This window comes from Nuphar pumila, chromosome 3 (assembly GCF_984573655.1).
Source record: "Nuphar pumila chromosome 3, dmNupPumi1.hap1.1, whole genome shotgun sequence".
In the NCBI taxonomy this organism is placed as follows: Eukaryota; Viridiplantae; Streptophyta; class Magnoliopsida; order Nymphaeales; family Nymphaeaceae; genus Nuphar; species Nuphar pumila.
The window spans coordinates 123,640,701-123,658,805 of record NC_143251.1 but is presented as its reverse complement, the minus strand read 5'-3'; the positions used below and the strand labels follow the sequence as shown (position 1 = coordinate 123,658,805).

At 36.7% G+C, this 18,105-nt stretch overlaps 1 protein-coding gene across 2 annotated transcripts in view; it reads left to right on the top strand.

Annotated features, from left to right (window-relative positions):
- LOC149843598 (RNA-binding KH domain-containing protein RCF3-like) overlaps positions 1-18,105 on the top strand; it is a 31,257-nt gene that overhangs the window by 7,309 nt on the left and 5,843 nt on the right. For both annotated transcript variants that reach the window (XM_089999952.1, XM_089999954.1), the window contains exon 4: positions 30-287. In XM_089999952.1, the coding sequence (XP_089856078.1) occupies positions 30-287 (258 nt within the window). The remainder of the gene's footprint in view (positions 1-29; positions 288-18,105) is intronic.

The window sequence follows — 18,105 nt, the reverse complement described above, 5'->3', positions numbered from 1 at the left end:
TTATTGATGTCAAAAGTATGTGCTTGCAGATTGTAGGTGAGATAAGGGCAGCCCGTCAAGCACTTCTTCAGCTGACAGACAGGCTCCGAGGTTATTTCTTTGTTGAGAACCTCTTTTCAAGGGAGCCTCCATGCATACCTTTAGATAGCCATGTTGGTAACATGGGTGGAATTGAGCCTATTTCTCCCATTAGAAACACATTGCCTAATGAAGGTTATGAAGAAAATGGTCCTCCACAAATGTCTATTCAGAGCCTGCAGGCTGCAACAATTCCATGGCCAGCAAAGGTGACAGCTAATTTTTGGGTGTTACTAGTGATGACTTGGATGTTTCCAAAAATTCCATTAGAGAAGCTTGAAATTATTGAAATTGAAGTATGCTCATGGCATTCTGTACACTTGCAATGATTTTTCCTCTGAACCCGCTCTTCTATTATCAGTTCCTATTGCAGATCTCTCTGTGCTCTGTTTGAGTAGTGGGATTTTAATTGTTGGCCATCCTTTCATTATTTTCATTTTCTATTCTTCTTTCTAAAATATAAAGGATTGTCTAATTTTCATTAGGTTGAAATTAGAAAAGTAAGTTTTATATCATTGGGACTGGAAACTGGAGTGATATGTTTTATAAAGTTTTAATATAATTACAAGCTGACTCTCCCTCAGGGTATTTTGAAGGACACGTTCTTGAAGAATGCAAGAAAATAAATATTCATTACAAAGACTATCGAGATTACATCATATATATAAGGCATTTACAATGGTTTGAAGTGACCAAAAACTACAAACACCATGTAGAATCATTATTTACAAAAGAACAAAGAATGAAAAAGAAAAAAGACACTGTCCTACAATGATGAAACTGCCCCTCTATGCAAGTATAATGACTTATGGTCGTGCGCTTTTGATTTACATATATCTCGTCTCCAAAATCAAGACTAACCTTTGGATCATATTTAGCATGTTTTATTTACTAATTCATGTGTAAAAGTTGACTCCAACTTGACGTTTTGGCTCATTTTTAAATGATCCTTATCTTCATGAATTGTGAGGCATCAATTTTTCACCATCTTGGAAAACAAATCTTATTTTATATTAAATATGGTTAAGCTTACTAACATAGTTAATAAACCATGTTAAGCACATCTATACGGTTAGATCTAACCTTTGGGGGGTTAGATTCATGCAAACTGGAGTCTACTAACATGTGTTATCATGGTTCAAAATCACAATAGATTTTTCTCACCCACACATGCGCGCATACACACACAATAGATTAATGTTAGTAAGTTTGTCTTACAAGTTTTACATTTTTTTTGGTGTAGGTGAAGCTCTCTGTGAGGAAAATTTTTCACAATAAATTTATATTTCTTTTGGGAAAATTTTCATAAATTTTCAGGATTTCATCAGCTTTTGAAATATCCCCATAAAAGTATATGTTTTCAGTTGTACTGCCAATATTGGTGACCATGGTTATCTTATCTTCAGCTAGACCTCCAAATTTTTGTTTCCTGTTGATATCTTGAATTGGTGAAACTTAGATTTGGATACCCAACGAACTTTTTAACTGAAAACATGTCTTTTTGTACCAAAATGTTAAGAGAAGACATCTAGTGGTACTTTGGACAATTTTTTGCATACAGGTCTCCTGCTATTTTTTTGGTATTTTCAGGGATATTTGTGTAAATCAGCTTATAATCTAATAATACAAGAGGGACATCAAACTCCGATAGAGCATTTGACATCCCCTTCGGCTGTCTCCTTCTCCTCCTCTCTTTTGTCTTCTCCTCTTTATGCAACACACAAACTCCAAGAGCCAATCTTACGCAAAATCTCAGCTACTTCATCATATTGTTGTCGGCTAAAAGCCAGTTAATAAAATTGTTGCCTTACTAGAGAAATGTTGTCAATTTAGTCAGATGAGCATTGCTGATGTTAGTCTAAAAGTGATTAATGTTCGATTAACCATATGCACATATCCAGATACATGTACACATATACAACCAGCTGCAGTCCTGCACTTTTTTGGGTAAGCAACCATGTTGTGCCAGTTGTACATGTGCCATGTGAATGTGATGTACCAACACTTCTACCAATGTTACCCAGACACTCCTACTAGCCAGCCTTGTCCATGTTCAGTAATTTGCGGCATCAATGACACTCCTAAACACTCCAGTTTTTAGTTCATTAGGGAATGTTTGAATCCCTTGGACCTCAGAACCGAGGGATCTCAAACTAGAGATCCACGGTTCTTTGATTTGAGGATCTCCAATCTGACACCCCACCCTTTACCCTTTGGACTAGAGATCCATGGACTCCGCGAAATGCCTAAAACAAGGTTCTCACGTCCTTAGTCTGAGATCCCTCGTTTGAGAGGGAGGTGATCTGCACGTCTCCGGATCTCACTGAAGATCAGGGGCATTCAAATGCTCTCCTTGTGCTTATCTTTGCAAATGTATGATTAGAGCCTTTAGGCTTCTTGTTTTGGATTTAGGCATACTTTTTGTATTAATTTTGTTAATGCTGTCTAAAGTTGTAAGCATCTTAATGACTTCATATTAACTATATCTTCGTTGTTTTATTTTAATCTAATAATATGAAGTAAATATTAATATACTATTGTTTTTGAGATTTGTACTTTGCATTACTAATTTTAAACCTTTTATCTAGTTTATTGTTCTAACATGCTTTATTGTCTCTCTTTGTAGTATAATATTCAAATTAATTTTCCCCTCTTTTTTTGTAGTTTGAAGTGAATAAACAGGCTTTGTTAGGTTATTTTTGTCAATGTTTGTGTTTGAGTAGGAAATTGAAGGGACGGTTAATTTTTGTGGTAGCATCCGTTGTCAATGATTTGGATCACTATGAGATTCAAATTCCTTGTAGTATAGTATTAGTAAGAAAATGACCAAAGTTCTTTAAATCATGGTTATCAATTATGTGCTTCTGAAACTTGGTTCTCTTTGTAAGGAAATAAGAATCTTCCACAAAAGCGCAAATGCTTGTAATCGGCGTCTATTAAAGACACTACAATCATAACCCGCAAAAGGGTATAAAAGGAATAACACAAAGATAAAATAATAAACTTTTATTTCATATGAAAATGCTTAATAAGCATTAATACAATGGAGAGGGGATCACCCCTATTTATATACAAGGAGACAGTGGGAGAGAAGAGGAGCTCTTCATATCTTCATAGAGAGTCGTTGGAGCTAGTTCAATGACTCTATTTGTAGTCGTTTGACTAGCTCCAACGGCTATACAACTAGTCAAGATCTAGTTGGTTCTTGACTAGTTTAAAAGTCTAGTTCAAATAGAACTAGACAAAAAAAAAGAAAAAAAAGAAAAAAATTATTATTATATTAATATAATATATAATTATATTTTTATATTTTTAACACTCCCCTCAAACTTACGATACAATGAGCGAAAGTTTGTTTAAGAAGAAATGATATCTAAGAGCAATGAGAGGTTTGGTTAAGAAATCCGCTAATTGATATTTTGATGTAACATAGAGTAGATCAGTGGTTCCATGTAGATACTCCTCTTTGCATAATGACAATCCATTTCAATATGTTTGGTGCACTCATGAAATGTTCAGTTGTTGGCAATATAGATCACACTCTTGTTGTCAAAGCACATGCGTGAAACTTGAGTCATTTTAACTCCTATGTTAGTCAACAGTCGACTGAGCCAAACAACCTTCATTGTCGTGGTGGCCATTGCTTAGTATTCAGTTTCAACGGACTAAAGAGAGACCTACTGCATTTTCACCACCACAAAATCAAGGATTCACCTAAGAAAACACAAAAATCAGTGGTTAAGTGCCTGTTATTGGGATCACCTCCCTTGTCAGCATCGATATAAACAAGTAAATCTAATGAAGATGAAACAGACAAGAAGAGACCTCATAAAATAGAGGACTTAATGTATCTAACAATATGCAAAACTGCTCCCATGTGAACAAAAGTGGGAGCGTGCTGAAACTGACTAGCTGTGTGTACAACGTGTGCTATATCAGGTCTAGTAATGGAAAGATAGGAAAGTGCTCCAATAAGTTGTCAGTAATGAGTGGGATCATCAAGAGGTTCTCTATCATCGATTCTCATTTTGATGTTGACAACTTATAAAGTATTCACTTTCTTATCATCAGTAATTTCGGACCCGTAAACAATATTAAAAGCAAATTTAGATTGAGATAATAAAAACCCTCGAGGGGAATAAGTAACTTTAATTCCTAAGAATTATCTCAATAAACCTAAATCAATCATTTCAAAATGATTTTTAAGAAGCTTTTTAATGTTTTGAACTCCCTGTTTGTCCCCTCCAGTGATGATCATATCATCCACATAGAAAAGAAAAAGAATAATCCTTGCATCAGAAACCTTAATAAATAAAACAATGTCATTAGAAATCTTAATAAATAAAGCAGTGTCAGTCAAATAAGTTCTAAATCCAATATCAAGCATAACATTACTAAACCTGTCCTACTAGACTTTTGGTGCTTGTTTAAGACTGTAAAGATTCTTTTCTAAACAAAGAACTTTACTCATAGGAATATTAATACCAGGTGGTGCTTCTATATAAAATTCTTTAACTAACTTTCCATTGAGAAAAATATTCTTGACATCCATTTGAAATATGTGTCATTTTCTAATAGAGGCTAAGGCTATTAGTGTCCTTACGGTGGTCATCCAGGCATTTGGAATAAAAGTTTTTTCGTAATTGCTGCCATACTCTTGGGAGTATCTTTCAATGCACATGGAAGATTGGATTTTCTATGTCTTGAGTATTGCAAACTAGTGTCTTGATAGTGGTCATCCTTGACCACTAATCTTGCTTTATACATTTCAAGAGTTTCGTCACTCTTGGTTTTAATTTTATAAACCCACCTACAGCCTATTTGTTTCTTTCCTTGTGGAATATCTTGAATAGTCCAAGTGTTAGCCCTTTGTAATGCTTTCAATTCTACCTTCATGGCTTTTACCCACTCTATATGGGTTTTGGCTTGAGTATATGATAAAGGTTCTACATATGAGTGTATTAATGCAATAAATGCCTTATATGTGGGTGAAAAGGATTCGTAGGACACAAATTTTCTGGGAGGTTTAGAAATTCTGGATGACCTTCTGGTTTGTGCTTAAGAATATTTTTCCAATGCATATGGAAGATTGGATTTTCTACGTCTTGAGTATTGTAAACAATTGTCCCTATGGCTTTGTTCTTCATTAGCAACATTATATTCAGAATCAATAGTACCTTAACCATCGTCTAAATCGTATTCATGGTCACATCCATCAAATTTCAAAGTCAAATCTATCAAAAAAGAATATTTGGTTACTTATTTTTTTCAAAATAAAAAAGCTTTCCTTTTTCAAGAAGAATACATTTATTAATACATACAAATTTTCATTTTTAAAATCAAAACCAGTGTTGTGAGAGGCGTACGCCTCAGTACCTGAAGCATATGCCTCAGAGGCGAGGCGCACGCTCAAGGTACTGAGGCGTTGCTGTGATGCGCTTAAAGTAAATATAAAATGTTTCTAACCCAAATCTGGGATTTTTGGGTTAGAAGCAGCCATGTTCACCATAATAATGATGAAATGTTTCACTAGTGCGAGGCATTGAGTGTGAGAGGCGTACGCCTCAGAGGCGAAGCGTACGCCTCAGAGGCGAAGCGCAGGCTCAACGCCTCGCTTCACCTCATCGCATTTAACAACCTTGATCAAAACACCTATAGCCTTTTTGATTATCTGCTTAACCTAAGAAGATACAAGGAATGACACGGGGGGGAGAGTTTATCATTCTTGTTGGTGAAAACAAAACATTTGCTTCAAAAGCTCTTAATCTAGAGTAATCAGGAGATAATTTGACAATTTTTTCAATTGGAGTTATATTTTTCAAAGAATAAGATGACATTCAGTTAATGAAATAGGTAACAGTTAGAGTTGTTTTTGCCCAAAACTCTTTTGGAACTTGATTTGCTATTAATAAAGTCCTAGTGGTTTTCATAATGTGTCAATGTTTTTATTTGGCCAAACTATTTTGTTGTAGTGTGTGTCGACAAGATCTTTGATGTGTGATGCTATGTAAATTGAGAGTTTTTAAATTCTTTTGACATAAATTCTCCACCTGAATTAGTGAAAAAAATGAAAATATCATTTTGAAATTTGTTTTTAACCATTTTGTAAAATGTTTGAAAATGTGAAAAAACCTAGGAAGTCATCAACAAAAGTTACATAATATGCATATTGGCCTTTTGATATGATCGGTGCAGGACCCCAAACATCTGAATATATTAACTCAAGTGGTCTAGATGAAATAAAAGTTCTATCATGAAATGGTAATATTTTCAATTTACCAAAAATACAATCTTTACGAGCCAAACTTTCAAAATTACAAAAATTTTCTAAACTTGGAAAGCGTTGGATTTTAGATATATGAGGATGACTAAGTCATTTGTGCCATAGGTTCAACTCTAGTTTCTGAACATTATAACAAAAGACATTCTTAGGTAATTCAAAAAAATCTATATAATAGAGTCATCATCCTCTATGACCTTCCCCAATCAGCTTTCCTAATTGGCGATCCTATACCCAACAATCATGAGAAGAGAAGGAGATGTTACACCCATAATCAAATATTTGAGAGACAAATAAAATGTTTAAATTTAGTTTGAGAATATATCCAACTTTTAGAATAAAGAATTTTTTGGATTTTTAAAGATTTTCAAAATTTACTATTCATTTTATTTTAAAAGATGTACCTCTAGCTATGAAAATATTTGACACATTTGAGTTATTGTTAAGACATTCAAACAAATTATTGATGTTTAGAGTCATATGAAAAGAAGCACTAGAGTCAAGGAGCCAAGGAAAGTTACCGGGATCGGAGAAAGATAAGACAACGGTTCCGGTTGAGGCTTTAGTTGAGGAATTAAAGGATTTTCATTAATTGAGCTATGGATACGAGTGCATCTTGATTGATTTGATCTTTTGATTCTTGTGATGAACTAACAGATGCAACCTTCTTTTCTTATCTTCTCTTTAATTTAGGACATTGAGACCTATAATGTCCCGGTTCATGGCAATGTATCAAATAACTTTTCTTTTGTCATAATCATTATTTTGCCTACCAAAATGAGGCGGTTTATAAGCTCGCATATAATTTTTTGGTCTAGATACGGTTTAAACAGAATCATCTTCATTCTTTGGAGTATTCTTCTTGAGCCTATTTTCCTCTATAATTAGCTCCTCAATGGTGTCAATAATAAAGGAAACTTTTCTTCTATATAAAAGGACAGATTTGGTTGTTTCAAATTCCGGCCTCAAACCATTTATGAATTGGTAAAAATGCTCTATATTGAGTTGTTTTTGGTGAAGCTCGATATCTTGAAGACAATGCCACTTTGGTTCAAGAAGAGCCAACTCATCCCAAAGTTCGGACAACTCATTATAATATTCCCTAATACTTTTATCTTTTTGAGTCAAAGTTCGAACTTTATACATATTTCTAAGATATTCTCAAGCCTTATTGGCATGCTTTAATTTGGCTAAACTAGAACTTTTCTTGATGTCAACGCTATTAATTAATTATGACATGATTTTGGCATGCCCTATCTTCCATTATTTCTACTTTTTCTCATAAGTCGCTAATGCTTTATTTTTCTCTCATTCCGTGAGAAGCACCTCTCTCATTTTCAATTTTTGTGAGAATTAGTTTAGATTCTAAATCGGAACCCGTTCCGAATCAGAACCGTCTATTGTTCCCCACAACCTTTTTCCCTAAATGTGATGCTTCATGATTGAAGCCCACCTTTTCCCCAAATTAATAGCATTTAATTTAACAGGCATGATGTTGACTTTATCATTGTCATTCATTTTTACAAAGGTAAAGAAGAAAAGAGAGATGATAAGAGAGAAAAGAGAAAAAAAGAGAAATAAAAAAGAAAGAGAAAGGGAAGGACAAAACACAATCACAGCCTTGAGTAGCCAACGATCCTCCAAAATGTCTCCTTTCTTCAAAATCAGGCACTTGAATCACAAACAAGGATATGAATCAACTTTTGCTAAAGCGGCATGGAAAACGAGGTGGAAACTCTCCAAAATCTAAAAGCTTTCAAGCTCTGATACCATGTATGAAAATGAGAATCTTCTACGAAAGCGCAAATGCTTGTAATCAGTGTCTATTAAAGACACTACAATCATAACCCACAAAAGGGTATAAAAGAAATCACACAAAGATAAAATAGTAAACTTTTATTTCATATGAAAATGCTTAAGAAGCATTAATACAAAGGAGAGGGGATGTTCTGAACCGATCCTTCGGAATGGTATAGTTGCAGTGCGACGAAACTCTATTGAGTGAAAAATGCATCGATTGTAGGAACGTGCGGAGTGTGTTGGCTTGATCGATGGCATGCAGTGGTAGCATGGCACGCGATAGGCAACAATATTGTCGTTAGTGCATGACTATATGGCGAGACAGACCTGAAGCGTTGTTTGGTTAAGCAATGCCAGCGGATCAAAGGATGTTGCCTTTAGAGATTTGGTTAAGTACCTATTGGCTTGCAGTTTTTCACGCGTAGCGGTTGGACGCACGAGGGTGCATGTGGGTTAGAGCTAATTCCTCTAGGGATCACATTAGGTGATTCCAATTGAGTATGGTGACTCGAAGCTAGGTGAGTGAATGACTAGGCGCCGACGAATGAGTCTGGGTGATGCTCTTCGCTATGGTGTTCAATCATCAATTGGTCTTCGGACTGGGGGTTGCAAGGTCTTGTTTCTTCGATGGCGAAATTTTGTTGTAGCATGCACATGGAGTTGGAATATGCTCCATGGCACGCAAGGCTAAGTCAAGTTCATGTCCCTTTCGGAAGTGATAACTGGTATGAGACGGCTATGCACTAAGCAACATGGACTACATAGAGTACACATTTGGAAATGTGCTTGATCAGCTTTCGCTAGACAGCTGCCCACGGAGTGGTGCGCAGGGCCAATGAAAATAATTCAACACATGAAAAGGTGTTGGTACACGACCTTTGACCGTTAGGTTGACTAGATTCGGCAGCTTGGCACGTCGCGGGTTTGCGAAACATTTTATGCCCGTGATAGAGCGATAAGAAGGCTTGCGACGTTAAGAAAGGACCGTCGCGCCACTTTGTCTTATTGAAAAAGTAAGCCCGTGACAAATTGGACTCAGAGCATAAAGATTCATGGAGACCTTGTTGTTCGTTGTGTGCGACATTGACAAGGACAATGATGGTTTATCTTGCTTATGCAAATTTTCGCAGTTAAAGTATTGTTGACCGAGCACAGCATCAAGATGTTGGCAGGATGGTATGAGACATCTTGACTATGATAAGCAGAAATGTAAGGTTGTTATTCAGTTGGCTAAGGAAACGTAGATAAGCCAAAAATTCTTACCAGTTGTGTGTTAGGCTCACAGGTGGAGCGTGACGTTTGCCTTGTGCATGCAGAGAATGCACGTTGGATTCGTCTGGATGGATTTGCACCTTTGGGTATGGGAGATTCAACTAAACTTCTAGATTCTCTCCCACGATTGTGGGTTAGCAGAGTGTCCATGTTGAGCAAAATGCTCATTGTTTTGGTCCCTTGAGTTGACAGATCCTCTATGGATTGTATGTGCGAAAAAAGTCGTTCGTGGCTCGTCGGTTTTTGCGGGAATGTTTTGCTAACTCTGACGAGAGTTATAGTGCATGGTTTTAAAACTCGCCGAGTCAACTCGTTGACTCGGCTCGGCCTTCCAACGAGTCAACCTGGCAAGGCAAACTCGGCTTGCCAAGACTCGGGCCTGACTCGGCCTGACTCGGGCAAGTTCTGGGATGTTTGAAATTTGATTTTTTATTTGAGTTGAAACAAACATGGGACGAAGTACGGTTGTTACAGACAAAACATATGTTTTGTCTGTTATGTTCTAAGAGTCTGTCCAATCTTGGACAAGCAATCAGACAGACCCTTAGGGTCTCTTGTGAGTGTGTCCTTAGTGGTCCTTGTGTTGGCTGATTTGGTGGACTGATGTGCTCATTGGATTTGTCGTATGTGTGCTTTTGGATCTTCCCTGTGTGTGTGTGTTAACTTCGTAACAGGTACTAGGTATCACTATCATAGCATATCAGAAGCATAAAATTAAGGAACTAAGTATACGTTGGAAACTGGTAATTGGCCTTGTTGTAGCCAGTAGCTAGAAGTCACTCAAGAGAGGATTCGTAACGTTTCCATAAATTTCTACCAATAAGACAAATGTCAACAGAGCTTCACATAAGTTCTTGATTGCTTGACAATGCACAGAACCATCAAAATACAAAAGTCCCGCTAATTCATAAGAAACAACATTAGGAGCCAGTGTTCACAGGGAAAAGAGTTTTAGCTCTGTTTGGGAGTGAACAACCAGGATTTTATATGCTGCATCTCTTTCGAGAATTTTTGTCATGCCACTTAATTTCATATTTTTCAACTTACACCATAGTTATTCTTCAACTTACTCCATAGTCCTTTGTCTAAAAAAGAAATTTAAAGGCTATTTAGCAGGCTATCCTAGAGTTTTTTGCTACAACATTAGTTGCTTTTAATGACCTTTGTTCATTTGTCAAGGATGTACATTTATATATGGTCACATGGACAACAAAAAGGACACATGGCATGCCATTGTTCAATTTTTCATTAAGAATACTGTACAAGGGGGCATGACACAAGGGTAACTGGTAAGTTGAGAATATTCCTGTGAGATAGTCTGGCAGAGATCAGCCTATGCATTTTTCAATGCTATTGCTCTCTATGAATGGTTTAACTAGAAAATGACAAACCCAGGAAGTAATACAAGCAAAAAACAAGCTAATTTAGTTGATGCCAATTGTTATCAGTTCAAAAGCAACCTAAGAAAGAGTCACATCTCTCCCAGTTTCAGTGATTACATGCCTTAACACAACCCAATGATCTCTTGTTTATTGAAAAACATGGTTTGAGACAAATTATAAATTGTTTTTCTTTTAAAATCAAAAGTTAACAAAACCCGGTCCGAGTCACCGAGTTGACTCGCCGAGTCACGAGTCAATAAAGAACGAGTTGAGTCCCGAGTCACGGGTCTTAAAACCTTATTACAGTGTACTGGTTCTGGGATGGGAGTTGCAGCGTTGGGCCAAGGTGCCTTTGTGAGGACAAGTGCCCAGTAAGACATTTTGAAGGACCACTTTGGGGTGATATGCAAGATGGCATCCCCCCACTTGAAGACTAGTTTAGACCATTGGAAAACAACAAGTTGATGCTTAAGGAAGGTGATATTCCCGCGACACGCATTGGTGGTCGTATTTTTCTGCGAGGATCACGAAAGGCTTGGAATTGACCTTGATGGGGTTGGAAGGCACCCCAACCATGAGGATAAAGACGACAAGTTTGTCGTGCGGGCGAGGATGACCTGTTTGTGCATGAGACTGCACTGGGGTCTCACGATCCGAGAATGCTTGTTGTTGATAAAGCAGAAGACTGCTGTCTAAGTGATCAGAGGCGTGTTAAGGAATGAGACTTGGCGTGCTAAAGATTGCGGCGATGATGAATGAAAACCAGAACAAGTTGAGTAGGGTGAAGAAAAAAGAGTAAACCAAAGATAAGCACAAAGGGAAACTGACATATCAGTGAAGACTGTGTTCTTACCTGCACCGGTATTGTCGAAGACGATAATGATTTAGGTGGGGGAGAATGTTCCGGACCGATCCTTCAGAATGGGGTAGTTGTAGTGCGACGAAGCTCTACTGAGTGGAAAATGCATCGACTGTAAGAACGCGCGGTGTGCGTTGGCTTGATCGGTGACGTGCGATGATAGCATGACACGCGATAGGCAACAGTATCGTCGTTAGTGTATCGCTATATGGCGGCACAGACGTGGAGCGTTGTTTGGTTAAACAATGCTAGCAGATCAGAGGATGTTGCTTTTGGAGATTTGGTTAAGGACCTCTCGGATTGCAGTTTCCCACGTGTAGCAGTTGGACTCATGGGTGTGTGTGTGGGTTAGGGTTAATTCCCTAGGGATCTCATTAGGTGATTCCAACCGAGTAAGGCGAGTGAATGCCTAGGCGCCGTCGAATGAGTCTGGGTGGTGCTCTTCGCTATGGTGTTCAGTCATCAATTGGTCTTCGAACTGGGGGTTGCAAGGTCTTGTTTCTTCGGTGGCGAGGTTTTGCTGTAGCGTGCGCATGGAGTTGTAATATGCTCTATGGCACACAAGGCTAAGTCAAGTTCGTGTCCCTTTCGGAAGTGATAGCTGGTATGAGACGGCTATGCACTAAGCAACATGGACTACATAGAGCGTACATTTGGAAATGTGCTTGATTAGATTCCGCTAGGCAGCTGCCCACAGAGTGGTGTGCAAGGCCAATGAAAATATGAAAAGGTGTTGGTACGCGGCCTTTGGCAGTTATGCTGGTCAAATTGGGCAGCTTGGCACGTCGCGGGTTTGCGAAGCATTCTATGCCCGTGATAGAGCGATAAGAAGGTTTGCGGCGGTAAGAAAAGATCGTCGTGCCATGCTGGCTTATTGAAAAAGTAAGCCCGTGACAGGGGATCACCCCTATTTATATGCAAGGCGAGAGTGAGAGACAAGAGCTCTTAAAGAGCTCTTCATAGAGAGCCGTTGGAGCTAGTCCAATGGCTCTATTATAGCCATTGGACTAGCTCCAACGGCTATACAACTAGTCAAGATCTAGTTGGATCTTGACTAGTTTAAAAGTCTAGTTCAAATAGTTCAAATCGAACTAGACAATAAGAAAAAAATAAAAATAAAAAATAAATTAAAAATTAAATAAATAAAAAATTCTATTATTATATTAGTATAATATATAATTATATTTTTATATTTTTAACACTCTTATCATGGGACACACATTTCCATAGACATCAGAGTTTTAGCATGAGAATTAATTTTTTACAAAAAAAATAAATTTACATAATTAATGAATTGTGATTCTTATAATAAGAACACCAAAGTTAGACCCATGTTAATTACATCAAAGAATAGACCTTGATTGTCCTTCCGTAGTTTCTTAAAATGTATGCAATTCTAAAAGATTTCTTTATTAAATTCGTTAATGCTTCATATTGACTAATTGCTTCCCTCTTCGCATGGTATAAACCCCTTTGTTTCTCACTTCTGCTCCCTACATCACTTCTCAATCCCATTTGCCCCTTCAAACCATATTCATTGGTATCATTCTGAGCTATTTTTGGAGATTTTAGAAGAAACGGATTTCCTTGGGAATATCTTGGCATTTTAAGAAAATGAGAAAATGTAAAGAATAATACAAAAGATAATAACTAAAAACTTTTACTAGAAACAGTTAGAAAATGTTGAAAATATAAAGAACAAAGAATTAGAAAAGAAATGTGTGTATATATATACTTAAAATATGTGAAATAAGACTTTGTTGCAAAAAAAATAATATCAAAATATTTTCAAAATATCAACGATATTGGTGGCCATGATTCTAGCGTGAGCCAAGCACATTGAGTTGTTACACTAGAACTAGCTGTGTGCTTATTTCATCTTGATCAATTTTTGTGGTTATGGATATGACAATAAAGAAGTCTTCAAGATTATCGCTACTATCCTTGCACAACTACAGCAAGAATGCCAGCATTATAACAACATTTTATTATAACTTCCATCACTTTTTCAGTTGTTATAAACTTTCACATCCATGCAATATTTTCCTATTTTGTGATAGTGCAGTAATTGTGGGTGACAGATTATATGAACACCCGATTCATGAGCAATGCAAATCATATTAATTTTTGGCTATTCCATGCTCTTCTAGGCTTCTTCCATCACTTTTGCTGATCATATCTTCTATGCACCATGTAATGAAAAGGGCTGAAACACTAATAATGCAAAACACACCTTGAGGAAGCCAAGAACACAAGCACTAAGAGTGCATACTTAACCCACTAAGGGGTAAAGTGCCTACAAAGCATAAGATTAATATTATTGAAGAGAGAAGGTGGGTGAAAAACCTATACATATACAAGGGTGAGCCTCCTCTATTTATAGAGGAGAGCTAAAAAGAGGTACCACACAGGGGGCTCTCTTCTAGCTGTCGGGAGCCCCAACGGTCATAAATATGACTGTTGGGGCCCCAACGACTAGATGGGTGGGGCCCCTTGTGGTCCTTCATAATTCAAAAATAAAAAACAAAAAAGGAAAAGAAAAAGGTAAAAAGAAAGAAAAGAGAAAAATACGAAAAAGAAAAAAGATACATGGTAATTTACCAAAACACCCGTATCGGGTTTTTGGTTGTACAAAAAAATAAAAAGAAATAAAATATGTATGTATGTATATATATATATTTATATACATATTTTAACACGCTTCCTCAAACTTTACGGGGAGAAGACCGAAAGTTTGCTAAGAAGAAACATAAATCGTGGAGTTGGGAGCGCTTTGGTGAAGAAGTCAGCCAGCTGATATTCTGAAGTAACATATGGTAATGTGATAGTTCCTCTGAGATATTCGTCTCGAACATAGTGACAGTCCATTTTGATATGCTTGGTCCGCTCGTGAAAAGTATGATTACTTGCGATGTAGATCGCGCTTTTGTTATCACAACACAACTTGGTGGAAGAAGAAACAAGGACGCCCATATCGCAGAGGAGACTTCTAAGCTATATGATTTTCATAGTTGTCATTGGCATGACCCGATATTCAGCTTCAGTGGATGATAGTGAGACATTTTGCTGCTTCTTGCATCTCCACGAAATGAGAGATTCACCTAAAAGATGCAAAAACCAGTGGTTGAGATACGATCATTGGGATTTCCTCCCCAATCAGCATCAGTAAAAGCAGTTAATTCAAGAGATGCAGAAGAGGATAAGAAAAGCCCTTTGGAGATGGTATTTTAATGTATCGCACAATTCGCATCACGACCGCCATGTGAACTAAAGTAGGTGCATGCTGAAACTGGCTTGCAGCATGAACCACATGAGCTATATTTGGACGGGTGATGGATAAGTAAGTAAGAGATCCAATTAATTGACGACAGGGGGTTGGATCCTCAAGTAGAACACCATCTTCAAGTCTCAGTTTTGCATTGATAACTTCAGGAGTTTCAACTTTCTTTTCATCGGATACTCCTGACTTGGTACAAATGTCTGCTGTTAATTTCATTTGAGATAGAATGTATCATCGGGAAGAGTATGCCACTTCAATACCTAAAAAATATCTCAAAAATCCAAGGTCAGACATATCAAAAGTTTTATTTAATATGGACTTAACATCATTTATTCCCTTTTTGTCACTTCTAGTGATGATCATATTATCAACATACAGAAGTAGAATAACATTGAAGTCACCTGTTTTCTTAACAAAAAGAGCAGTGTCACTGTAACAAGAAATAAATCCTCAATTGATTAATACATTACTAAACTTGTCATATCAAGTTTTAGGAGCTTGCTTAAGTCTATATAAAGCCTTTTTTAATTTTAAAATCTTACCATTTAAATTCATACCCGGAGGTGGTTCCATATAAACTTTTTCACTTAAATTTCCATTTAAAAATGCATTATTAACGTCAAGTTGAAAGATAGGCCATTTTTTAATAGATGCTATTGCAATAAGTGGTCGTACACTAGTCATGCGAGCAACAGGGGCAAATGTCTCATCATAATCCGCCCCATATTCTTGGGCATATCCTTTGGCTACTAAACGAGCCTTAAATCTTTCTAAAGAACCATCAATTTTTGTTTTCACTTTGAAAACCCATCTACATCCTATGGGTTTCTTACCATTTGGGAGATCAATGATTTCTCATGTTTGTGCTCTTTTAAGTGCATTAACTTCAAATTCCATTGCTTCATTCTAATGAGCATATTGCTTAGCATCATTGTAATGAGATGGTTCATGGAAAGAGAATAACTAATAAACAAGCTCGAAAATTTGGAGAAAAAGAATCATAAGATACAAATCTATTAGGTATTTTAGAAATACGATTTGATCTTCTTTGAGAGGATTCTTCTATTGACTCATTTTGAGAGAATTTCTCAAGAGCACAAGGAGGATTACTTTCATTTCTCCTAGAATAGACTTGTGTGTGACTTGGTACATTTTCATTTAAGTTTTGAAGGTCATGTTGCTCATTAACCGTAGGTTCAATATATTCCTCACAAGGTTCAATATTAACATGATTATCTATACCTTTTTCTTGAGGCAATAAGTCATACAAAAATGAATAATCAACATGTTCATTCAGTTTATGCGAAAAACCATTTTCTTTTTCTAAGAAAGTAACATCTTTTGAGATATAAAGTTTGTTATTTAATAGATCAAAACATCGATAGCCTTTTTGTTTTTCGCCATATCCTAAGAAAATGCATTCAATTGACCTTGAGGAAAGTTTATCGTTTTTGTGAGTTAGGACATAACATTTACATCAAAAAATTCTTAGTTTTTTGTAGTCGGGAGACATATTATAAAGTTTTTCAAATGGAGAAATATTTTTCAAAGCAAAGGATGGTGTTCTATTGATTAAATATGTTGAGGTTAGAACCGCTTCGGCCCAAAAGTATTTAGGAATATTCTTGGAAACAAGTAACGTTCTTGTGGTTTCTATTACGTGTCTATGCTTTCTTTCCGCATGACCATTTTGTTGCGGAGTGTTTGGACAAGAACGTTGATGACAAATTTCATTTTCTTTCAAGTAGATTTGAAATTCATTGGACATATATTCGCCTCCCGAATCAGATCTAGCAATTAATAGGTTTCCTAAAAATTGATTTTTAACCATTGCATGAAATTCTTTAAAAAAGGAGAAAACTTCTGATTTGCGACTTAAGAAGTAAATCCATGTAAATCGAGTGAAATCATCAATAAAGACCACGTAGTATAAAAAGCCTCCTTTAGATAAAATAGGGGAAGGTCCCTATACATCAGAATGAACAAGTTCAAAAGGCCGAGTGGTAACGTAACTTCTTTGAGGAAATGGAATAGCTTTAGATTTTCCAAAAATGCAATCTTTACAAGTCATGTGTTTGACTTTACAAGTATTGTTCAAAAAAGAAAAAAGAGACATCTTTACAAAATTTGGGTGACCAAGTCTCTCATGCCAAACTTCAATACTTTTGTTGTTTACAAGATTACAAAATGACTTTGATGGAAGCGTCAAAAAGTCCATAAAATAAAGATCGCCTCTTCTATGGCCTTGCCCAATCAACTTTCCTGACTGAAGATCCTGCACGGTATAATATTTAGGTGAGAAAGAGACTTGGCATCCATGATCGGTGATTTGGGAAATGGAAAAAAGATTTAGATTGATTTTCGGAACGACTCTTACTTTAGAAAAAAAAAAGTTTTGAGAGGTTTTAAAATCAAGTGTTCCAACACTTTCAATTTTTAAAGATGTCCCATTGGCCGTTGAAACATAAGAAGATATGGGTTCGGAAAAAATATTAGAAAGAAAGTTTTTATGAGATGTCATATGAAAAGAAGCACCAGAGTCTACTATCCACATACCTGGAGGTGATGAAGAATAGGTGATGGCGGCTCCCGATGTTGAAGGAGAAGAAGTCTTGAGAAGATGTTGAAGAACTTCAGAAATATGGTTAAGAGTTTCTTTGATATCTTCTTTGACACTTTCTTTTTCCTTTGAAAAATTTTCTCCAACCGCGACCACTTTTCCTTTAAGCTTTGGGCAAACCAGCTTGATATGTCCCGGTTCATTGCAATAGTGACAAATCACTCCCTTTCTATATCCATTATTTTTGTTAAAGTGGGGAGGTCTATATGCTTTTACATTTGATTCGGGCCTAGTAACGGCCAAAATTTCATCACTCTTAATACTTATGCCAAGACGAGTTTCTTCTTGGCATACTTCGGCAAGAGCGCCTTCAATGGTAAGGCTTTACTTCTACGAAGAAAGGATGCCCTAACTTGTTTAAATTTCGGCCGAAGACCATGGAGGAATTGGAAGAAATGCTCCTTTTCAATTTGTTCTCTTCTTATCTCAACATTTTTCGGAGCTACCTACTTGGGCTCAAGAAGAACAAGCTCATCCCAAAAGGGGGTTAAAGTACTAAAGTAGTCACAAACACTCATATCCGCTTGTCTAGTA